Raw genomic sequence first — 10187 nt, 5'->3', positions numbered from 1 at the left:
TAAAGCTTCTTTATTGTGCTAACACTGTTGCCTCAGAGCTAGGATTTCACATAAAAACAATTCAGTCCAGACTCCCACCCACCCGGGCCCGGGGCCCTCTGCTTTGGCTGGGGACACCCGACCTGCGCCTCTTCGGCTCTCGGATACTGACTCCGCCAGCTCGTTCACCCCTCGGCCCACGAACCCCGGCTCTGGAGCCTCCGGGGTGCAGGAGGGCTCCGGACTGCCTTCCTCTGACCTTCCCGCCCCCTCCCCCTTTGGGGGAGGAGGCTCTGTCGAACTACTTTTTTCCGGAGGGAAATTCCTCAGCACCCCAGCGCCCGGCGGTCTGGGAGGAGCGAGGTCGGCGCCGGCCCGAAGTGTCCCCAGCAGCAGGCGGAGAGCCCCACCCCCGCCTCCCGGCCGCGGAGCCACCCGGCGCGGGGCGCGCGCTCACACTAAAAGTCCGTCCTTGCCCAGCTGCGGCCCCTCGGAGCCCTCGGCCTGCTCGGCGCTCTTGACCTTGACGTAGACCGGGGAAGGGCCTGCTTCGCAGGCGGCTGAGACGGTGCGGGGGGCTAGGGCCACGTCCTCGGGGCCGCCGCAGGGTGGAGGCGCGTACTTGCGGCGCAGGGAGCGGCTGACGTTCTGCGTCGGGTACCCCAGGAGGTGGGTGACGCGGTTGCCGCGCCCGCTGGCCTTGCACCCTGGCGCTACGGCGTCCTCTCTGTGGAAAACAACAGGCGGGCGGGTGAGCAGGCTCCTCCGCGGCACGGCGTGGGCACGGCCTGGGCAGAGCTGGGGGCTCTTGGCAACCTCTCGTCTCCCGCACCTCCCTCCACCTGCCCCTCGCCTCTCTCCCTTGACCTCAACCTACTCTCCTTTCTGCACCTTCCTGGGCCGGCGACCCTGCAAGCGATCCCAGGTGCCACCGTCCCATCTTCCAGACAGGACTGGTCCACACGTGCTCGAACAACCCATCCAGGCGCCCTCCGTCTCTTTGTGAAGTTTCGCAGAACTATCACGTCTAACAGGGAGGGAGCCTTACAGTTCTGGGAGCTGCACTCCCCTAACCTTCTCAACTAACCCTGACCTTGCGCACTTTCTTCTCACCTCCTACCCATCAGTCTTCTCCATCTTTCCCTCCATCCCCAAGGCATTGCAATCATTAGCACTGCTAGTCTGGTTCTAGTTTTATTTCTAGTTTGCTTCTAATATAAGTTATGAGCACTATTCTCAACTCTTCTTCCATAAGCAGGTCAGAGTTCTCACCGGCGCCACACAAGGGAAAAGGAAAAAACCGTAGGCCCTGCCCTCCAGGAGCTTACAGTCTAGACAAGACAGACAGAAGGGTGCGTAGGCTGGAGAGAAATGGAGGGCAGGGGAGCAGAGGTGGAGACGGGGAGGGGAAAGGGGGAAGACAGAAAGCCATGCGACGAGGTGCAGGTCGACCCATGCTGCAGTCCCAGCACTCCGTGGTGATGGCCGGCGGGTTGGGGTGGGGTTCCCAGCCGGCCGGTGGCAGGCAGGGGTGAAGAGGGCAGGGCGCCGGTCCCCTGCGGCACAGCAGCATGCAGCATGCATCAGGTTTTACCTGATCTCACTAGCCAAGTCGCCGCCGCAGGCCCCTCCGCCGACCCCGCCGCCGTAGCCGAAGGCACCCCGGGCGCCACCAGACCCGGAGCCTGCGCAGCAGCAGCAGATGAGCCCCCAGATGCCCAACGCCAGGCAGGCCAGCATGAGCAAAGTGCCCAGTATGGCCCCGATGATCATTCCCACGCGCCTCGAGTCTGTGGAGAGAAACGGAGGGGCGGGGCGGGGGGATCAGGTTTCTGGCAGCCAGACAGATGCCTAACTAACCAGGAGGTGCCAGGGCAGGGATCGGTGGGAAAGGCCACTGAAGCGCCTGGAATTTCCAGGCCCTGGGATACCCAGTGAGGAAGGTATGGGGAGATACAAGTTAACCCCTTCTGTCTGCATGTTTATCCCAGGGTTTCCAGTTACTCTAGCAGTAGAAAGACAGCTAAGACTCCAAAATAGAGCCAAGGGTCTGGGGATGTAGCTCAGTGGTAGAGTATTTGCCTAGCATGTGCCAGGCCCTGGGTTCCATCCCCTGTGCCTAGGGTGGTGGTGGGACACACACACAGAAAATAAAACCCAGTTCCCTCCCTCCAGTTCTACTCTCCCAGCCAAGGACCCTCAGACCTGATGCACCTACCTGAGACCTTCACCTCCACCACACAAACACTGTAGCCCACATGGTTGGCCACTGTGCACTGATACAGTCCATCATCCTCTTTGGAAACACTTTTCAACAGCAGCTCTCCATTGTTCAGGCCTGAATTGGAGGAGCATCAGAGAGGGATAGTAAGGCAGAAAATCTGGAATCTTACTGAAGTTCCCACAGCATCCTCAGCCCCTATGGGGTAGGGGATGAGATGCCTCTTTTTAAAAAGGGAAGATGTATGTGCAGGTGTATCCACACACACAGGTCCACTCCACTCTCCAGGTGAGCCACCTTCCAGCAACACCATTAATTCACTCTCCCAGCAACACCATTAATTCACTCTGTGACATTGGGGGAAATCCCCTGCTTCTCCTCATTTGTACAGTGCAGATAGGATTAGGCCAGAGGAACACTAAGGTCCTTTCTAACTCTGTTATTCTTTAATCATTGATATTGTTCACCTTTTCTATATGCAGAAATTTTATACACCTCATCCCCTTTAATCCTCATAGATCTCTGAAAGGTAGATATTACTATTCCCTTTCCATGTGGCACAGAGAGGTTAAGCCATTTGTTTGAGACTATCAGCCAGTCAGTGTCCCAGCCAGGATTCAAGCCCAGCTCCTTCCATGGAAGCTCATGTTCCTTCCAAATTTTCTATACTGCTTTTGACTGACTCCTCCACTTTTGCCTTCTCTTTTTCCTTCAATAGCAGCTGATGAGACAGGCCTAGAGGAGCAGCCTCCCACATAATTCCAGGTTTGAGTTGGTGCCACTGATGAGCCAGTGAAAGCCCCAGCCAGTCCCAGCGTCCCTGATCATGCATTCATTCCCTCTCCACCCTCTCCAAGGCCCACTCACCTTGATTTATGGAGCTGTGGAATGACTCCTGATAGGACAGCTCAGAGTGGAAGCTGTGCTGGGAGTGGTAGGACCCAGCTCGGTAGGGGTGAGTGTGCCCGCTGATCTTGGCCCACCTGTAGGAAAGGGGCTGGGAGCCCCCGTTGGCAAAGCACTTCAGCACCACATCATTGCCCTTTGACATGTGGCCTTCAGCCCAACACATGGGCACTGCAGGTCGAGCTGCAAGAAGGCAGGCAATTGTGAGCCAGGACCCAGGCTGGAGGCACAGCAGGCTCAGAATGGCCAAGCTGCCTTAGCTCTAAAGCCTGGGGAAGGGGACCTCACAGGAATCTGGCCATACCTTGGACAGTAACAATGACCTTCCGGGTGGCCATGGTGGTCTTCTTCACCCGGCACTCGTAAGTGGCTGTGTCAGATACTTGCAGGTTCATGAGGTTGATGGAGGCATCATACTGGCTGGGGTCTGAGGCTGCAAAGCGAACCCTCTGCTGCAGATGGGGGAGGTTGCCATGGTTGATCCTTTTATCCTGGTAACTAAGGAACTGGGAAGAAGAGAGGAAAATGAAGGTGGTGAGACAGGCAGAGCCACAGACATGCCAACTGCTCTGGGCAATTGATTAAAGACTCAGTTTTCCCAGCTGAAAATGGTAATGATGATGCCCGACCCACTGACCTCTTAACAGAATGGGTGAGATCCCTCAAAGAAGTATAAGGTCAGGCTGGGAATTTCTGGAGGACAGAGACCACACCTCATCTTCCCTTTGGAATAGGGTGGGAGGAGGGAGAAAGCCTGGCGAGCTTGATTCCCAGCTGCACAGTTTTTATGAGCCATTTCCTGAGAAGCCTTGGGGTTCTTGGAGAAGTACAGGGTCTTGGTTTCTTAAATGATTCTCCTTCTCCCCTCAGGATATTGGCTGTCCGACAGGTAGACATCACAAAACACCGAGTAAGAAGAGCCCTGCACCCGGCACTCACCACATTCTCCCTATGCGAGGGGTCTGAGTTGACTTGCATCCACTCAATGTCCAGCCCATTGGGACCATAGTCCTCTGGGTCCAGGATGTAGGGACAGCCCAGCCTCACATTATCACCTTCCGCAAGGTACAGGACCTCCTGGCCATCCCCGTTGATCCGCACAGCAGACAGCAGTGCTAGGATAAGGGCAGAGCAGATGCATGAAGGAAAGCAGAGCCAGAGTTTGTGCAGTCAGCTTCAGCCTCTCCTTCCACCGTTTCCTGTCACCTGTCACCCAGGGCTCAGTGGGTCTTCGCTAGGGTAATCCTGCCCTAGTGAGAGAGAGAGTGTGTGTGTGTGTGTGTGTGTGTGTGTGTGTGTGTGTGCGCGCGCGCACATGCACATGCACATGCACATGCGCATGCATATGAACTGGAATAGGCATATCTGTGCATACTTATGTGACTTGTTTATTTATGCAGCAGTGTCTATGGGTGCTTATTGGTCCATATATATGTATATTTTTTTTCTATGATTGTGTAGGTTTGTATATGAATACTGTTTGTAAATGCATAGCTGTAATGTATGCTTGTGTGTATACATTATTGTGTGTATATGTATAAATATATATACATATGTATATTGTATATTGTATGTTTATGAGTATTTGTAGCTGCAAAGATATTCATGCACATTATCATGCAGGATATCCACTTACATATTTACATGATAGTGTGGATGTTCGTGTATGTGTGTATGTGTGTGTGTGTGTGTGTCTGTGTGGGTGTGTAGGCATGTGGAGCACCAAGAGTGGCTATTTGCTCCAATACAAGAATCTGACTCGTTCAAGGTCAAATGTGGTGGGTCAAACGAGGTGCTCCCGCTCAAAAGCACAAGGATGGACACGATGACTTCTGGGGTCCCTTTCTAGCCTGAGAAGCAGATTGAGTGTGTCTGTGTGTCAGTATGTGTGTACATGTATGGGTATGTCTGTGTGTGTCTGCAGCTCTGTGCCTCTGTATGGTATGTGACAATGTGTGCCTGACTCTGTAAGTGCTCTAAGTGATAGTGTGTACCCTTGGGTGACACTGGGCACTGTCAGACAGTGACCTGGCTATGTTCATAGTGATGGGAAGTGATGGCATCTGCCTAGAACTAAGGCAGCATGAGATGAGCCTTGCATGACGATGTATGGCATTATAGCCCATGTGTCCTTCCCCTTGTATGACTGTCACTCCCATATTCTCACTCCCACTGGGGCTCCTCCTGCCCCTGAGTCAGAGGCAGGTGGGCAGAGTTAGGAGCCAGGACCTGGAAGCTTAGAACTGAGCTCCTCTCCCTCCCTTCCCTGAAGCCCCAAGGCAAGCACTAGCCCCAACCGGTTAGACCAATGGAGGGATAAGAGGGAGGTTGGACCCAGGGCCCCACCCTGGGCACTCAGCACCCTGCCTCCCAGCCTCCAGCAGCACTCCCTCCCCAGGCCCCTCATCCAGCTTGTCCACTCTCCAACTACAGCTTTTTTTGAGTCAGCACATACTCTAGAGTTCCTGCCCCAAGTCTCAGCAGTCAAGTCGTTCCCTGGCTCAGGACACTTGCACTCTTAGCATCACCAACACAATTATACAGTGTCAGTGTTTACTTACATATTGGCACATACCCATCCTTACAAGCTTTCAAAATGCAGCCACATACCCATGCAATCCCCCCTTTCTACACGCACACAGACACTGTCAGGTCTATACAAACACAGTAATCCAGAAGACACGCCCACGGCCTGCTCATACGATTTCATCTGCATCCATTCAAGACCAGACATATCTGAGAAGCCCTGCCGGCCAGGTGAAGCCAGAGAGACCAGTGGGAGCCCTGGGAACCCCGGCTGGGCCATCAGCCATGCCCTAATGCAGTTAGATTTCAGGGTGACCCAGAGCAGGCAGGCTGGCTGCTGGGGCTCTAACGGGACAGGAGGATGCCTCTTCCAGCCCCAGGCCAAGGGAACACCAGCTCATTCCTGAGATAAGGATCCTAATGTCATCTGCCAGATCTTGGGGTGGCCCAAGGCAATTTAAGGATGAGCCAGAAGTCAGGTGCAAGAAGAGACTCCACCCTGGGAAAGAGCCACTGGAAGCAACCCTCCCAACAAGGAAGATTCTCTTCGCCCACACCACGGAGTCCAGTTGGGCAGGAGGGTAAGCATTCAGGAATAGGGGCTTGGGATGGAGGGATAGGCTGGAAGAAAAGTGTCTCCACCCTGCGTTAAGCTGAGTGTCTTTCTTCAATTGTCCCAGGCCAGGAAGCCTCACCCCAGCTTCTCAATCTCCTTAGAAGCTTTCTCAGCCTCCTCCCAAAGCTTCCAGCCTTTTATGTACCTCCTCCCCCGTCTTTGGAAGTTGTTCCTGGTGTCTCACCATGATTCCTCTTGCTGTGACACTGAGGAAGTACTTCCAAGGAATGTGAGAGAAAAGGGAGGCTGGGGAGAGGGAAGAGAGCCAGAGGGGATGAGAAATCTGGTTGGGAAGACTTGGGGAGAGAAAGGATCCTGAAGGAGTCAGTGGTGATTGTCCCCCCACAAAATCGCCAGGGGCTGGCTACCCTCTAGGGGGTGTGACCACATTCCTAGTGACTACTCTCAGCTGGTAAAGCCTTTCTGAATTTCCCAGCTGTTTCCAGACAGGAAAGTGAGAGAGGGGAACAGAGGGAGGAGAGAAAAGTCACCTCCACAAGAAGGCACTGCTGCATAAATACACACCCCCAGACACACACTGCAAACATGGAGATGTCCCAGCATTCCAGAGCACAGCCGGAGCTTCCTGAGTGGACTCTGCCAGCCTCTTCAGACCCAGAGGACGTCACAGACATCCCGCCGTACATGCCAGAATCACACACACGTACATACACACGCAGAGGCCGAAATGGTCCCCCCACCCCACCCTCCTTACCCTTCCTACTTCATCGTAAATCCAGACCCCAGCTCAGGGGCTCTTGCTAGAACTTGCCCAACCTGGGCAGGCAGCCACCACATCCACACCTGATCCCTGCCCTCCAGCAGCACCCCAGCATGGTGAGGAGGCTCTGGAAAGAGCCATCTATCACCACTCTCATCTTGGAGAGGCCACAGACCTGGAACTCACAGCACACAACAGCTTTCAAGGGAAGCAACTCCCTCCCGGGCCCCATGCTCTGGCCTAGGGAGAGCAGGCCCTCCCACTACAGAAGATCCGGGTGAAAACTGAGCCTTCCCAGGCTCCTCCTCAACCCCCACCCAGAGCTGCTGCTCACCTGACTCCTACCCCACCTCCAGCTCCCGCAGGTTACTCCAAGCCAGCCCCATCCTCCAGTTCGCAGCAGGAACGCTGCACGTGGAGCAGCTGCACATGTGTGAGCCCCACAGGCCTCAGACACCATGAAGAGCCACGCAGAGACCTCTGCACAGGGACACTGCCCCAAACCTTCAGGTACAGGTTCTCCTGGGGAGAGGCCCCCCTCTTGGCAGTATCCAAACCAGGATGGTAGCAGGGTGAGAGTGGGTGGTCCCTACCAGAACCTTGCAGGCCACCTTTGAGGCTCCTCTGGGAGTACTTGCTGCCCTTTTCCCGGCCCATCTGGCCTCACGCTGGGCATCCCTGCCCACTGCCCAGCCCCATACCTGGGCTCAGGCACAGGAGTAGAAGTTGGAAAGCTCCTCGAACTCCCATGTCTCTAGGCTCGGTGTTTCCTCCGCCTGAGGAGGTGGGTTCCCGTGGCCGGTGGTGGTGGGTGGAAGGGGCAGGTGGAGGGAGGGGGAGCTGAGGGCCCAGACACTGCCCGGGGTGGCAGGAAGGTGCAGTGAGTGCCCAGCTGGGGAGCAGCCAGAGTTATTTCTATGGGAGGGAGGGGGCCTGGTCCCCGCCTTGGGGAGGAGCCCCAATCACCCTAATTAGCGGGGTGACAGGATGGCCTACCCAGGCATTACCCAGCCCTCACCCAAGCTCTTCCCTGTCTTGAGAGTGGCACAAGGCGGCCAGCGGGACTTGTAATTAGGCACCTGTTAAACCTCCACTTCCTCCTGGCCACGTCCTGGGGGTGACAACAGTCGCCCCATTTGACAGCGTCCACAGAGCTCCCCTCACCACTCATTTGTGCCTCCTTCCCTAGGGGAAGTGGGAAAGAGGAAGGAGAAGCCAGGCTTGGGGGGCAGGCGGGGTGGGGAGAGGCCAGGCCTTGAAGAGTTAACACTCACAGGGGAGGGGCGGGTGTTCTGACACACCCTCCCAGCTGCAGGCCCAGCTGTGCAAGCCCCGCCCCCTCCAAGCATCCCTGACCCTCCCGAGGGACCCCTTGTAGGAGGAGGTCTGTGAGAAGGTACTCCAGGGAAGGAGAGCCTTCCCCCAGGCTGGGACCAGGAAGGAAGGAAGGCCTGGCAGATGAAAGGGATCCAGGCATGTCCAGCCTGGGATCTTTCAAAGGGAATAGGGCCCCCTGAGCTGAAAGAGGGAGAGGAGGGGGATGTGAAGGGACAAAGTCATCCCCTGCAACTGCACCCCCACCCATGCCTGACTCAAGGACTCCACGGGCATTGGGACCCCTGGGAACCCAAGGTGTCATGGGGGACCCAGGCCCTAGGGCTCACACAGATCTACAGTGGTTCACGGAGGATTATAAAGATGGACCAGGGCATGTGGAGGGAGGGAGGTACGGGGTTGGGGTAAGGGAAGGAGCAGCCCTGGTGAGGGAGGACTGTGTGAATCTGTGCATCCTCACACCTAACAGTGTATAGATGGGAGGGAGGCAGGGTGACAGTGTCATAGAGTGAGGCTGGGCCCCTCTGTATGTGCTTCCCGTGAAGGATGCCTTGGTAGCCTGGCTCCTATGCCCAGGAAGAGCCACCAGGCCTGCAGAGTGAATGAAGACCTGGTTTGAACTGAGCCCTTGAGACCAAGGACCCCCGTGACCTTGACTGGTCATCAGGGTGACTAAGATGGTGTAGTCCTAGGAAGGCTGGAATAATTGGGGTGGGTGGGGTCTCAACCAGCCCGAGAAAATAGAAGGCCGGCTCTTGCTTTTGGTCCCCTCAGGCCTCCCCTGGACTCCAGGACTGCTCCACAGGACGAAGGTCACGAGGGGCCCCATGGAACTGCTGGACTTCCTTCAAGGAGCCAGGAACCCTCCCTTAGCCCTGACAAGGACAGAGGGGGAAGAGTTATGGGGCTCTGGGATGCTGCTGGGACCCACCCCTCTGGGAAAAACAGGAACATTAAGGAAACAAAGGAGTCCATGCGTCTCTAAGTTCCAAACCCCTCTACCTGAACTCCCAACAACAACAGGGTGCTCTGGGGCTTCCCAGACGTACACAGTGAATATCCTCATTTCCTTATTTATTTTGAGTTTTATGGGATTGTCTTGTGCCCTCTGGAGAACAGGGATCATTATTCCCATTTTACAGATAGGGAAACAGAGGCCTGGAGAAACATGAGGATTTGGCTTAGTTGATACCGCTGGGGCCTAAGTAGGAGACAGCCAGACATCCTGACTCTTGGCCCAGCGTCGTCCAAAAAAAAAAAATGGCTAGGTGAGAAGAAAGCGTAGAAGGTCAATGGTAGGGGAAGGGGATAAAAGGTGGGATGAGGAAATGAGAGACTGAAAGGAAAGGAGTGAAGGGAGGGGGTTTTAATTGGGTTCTGAATTTGAGCTGATGTTGGAGTTGGGGTGAAAGCTGGAAGTGGGATTAAGTGTGGGGTCAGTTGAAATTATAAATGAGGTTGAGGTCAGGTTTGAGGTTGGGATTGGAGCTTAACTTGGCATGAGGGTTAAATTATAGTTAGAACTGAGGCTAGAGTTAGTGGCTGGGATTAGTGTTATGATAAGGAATAAGATTTTTAGCTTCATTTACAGATATGCTTAGGAATACATCGAAGGCTAACCTGAAGGCTCAGTGGAGATTGACCTAGGATTAGTTACAACTGGGTCAGAACTGAGTTTAGGATTTGAGTTAGAATAGGCTATGGTTGGGGTTAAAACGTGCGTTAAAGATATATGAATGGAGGATTCCCAGTAATCAAAAATGATATTTTATTTATGATACAGAAAGACATCAGCTTCCGTCTGCTAAATTCAGGTTTGGCTGGAATAAGTCTGTGAGAATTCCAGTGGTACATGTTGACTGGGATCTCAAGATTTGGGAGAG

At 54.7% G+C, this 10187-nt stretch overlaps 1 protein-coding gene across 1 annotated transcript; it reads right to left on the bottom strand.

Annotated features, from left to right (window-relative positions):
• Positions 1 to 432: 432 nt before the first annotated feature.
• Positions 433 to 7719, bottom strand: Vsig8 (V-set and immunoglobulin domain containing 8). Its single transcript, XM_026407982.2, has 7 exons — positions 7671 to 7719; positions 4046 to 4221; positions 3411 to 3612; positions 3068 to 3289; positions 2198 to 2317; positions 1574 to 1769; positions 433 to 706 (listed from the first exon to the last, which is right to left on the bottom strand). The coding sequence occupies exons 1-7, from the start codon at positions 7717 to 7719 to the stop codon at positions 433 to 435; spliced, it is 1239 nt and encodes a 412-aa protein (XP_026263767.1).
• Between the last annotated feature and the right edge of the window lie 2468 nt (positions 7720 to 10187).

Source organism: Urocitellus parryii, chromosome 11 (assembly GCF_045843805.1).
Source record: "Urocitellus parryii isolate mUroPar1 chromosome 11, mUroPar1.hap1, whole genome shotgun sequence".
Lineage (NCBI taxonomy): Eukaryota > Metazoa > Chordata > Mammalia > Rodentia > Sciuridae > Urocitellus > Urocitellus parryii.
Note: the sequence above shows the minus strand (reverse complement) of the source record. Positions and strands in the feature narration are given on the sequence as shown.

What these genes read in the sequence shown, in the direction of transcription:
- Vsig8 (XM_026407982.2), bottom strand. Translation starts at nt 7,719, where the DNA reads ATGGGAGTTCGAGGAGCTTTCCAACTTCTACTCCTGTGCCTGAGCCCA. An exon ending in CCTCGCATAGGGAGAATGTG is followed by an intron (nt 3,613 to 4,045) that starts GTGAGTGCCGGG and finishes TCTTCTTCCCAG; the next exon opens with TTCCTTAGTTACCAGGATAA. An exon ending in GACTTGGCTAGTGAGATCAG is followed by an intron (nt 707 to 1,573) that starts GTAAAACCTGAT and finishes TGTTTTCCACAG; the next exon opens with AGAGGACGCCGTAGCGCCAG.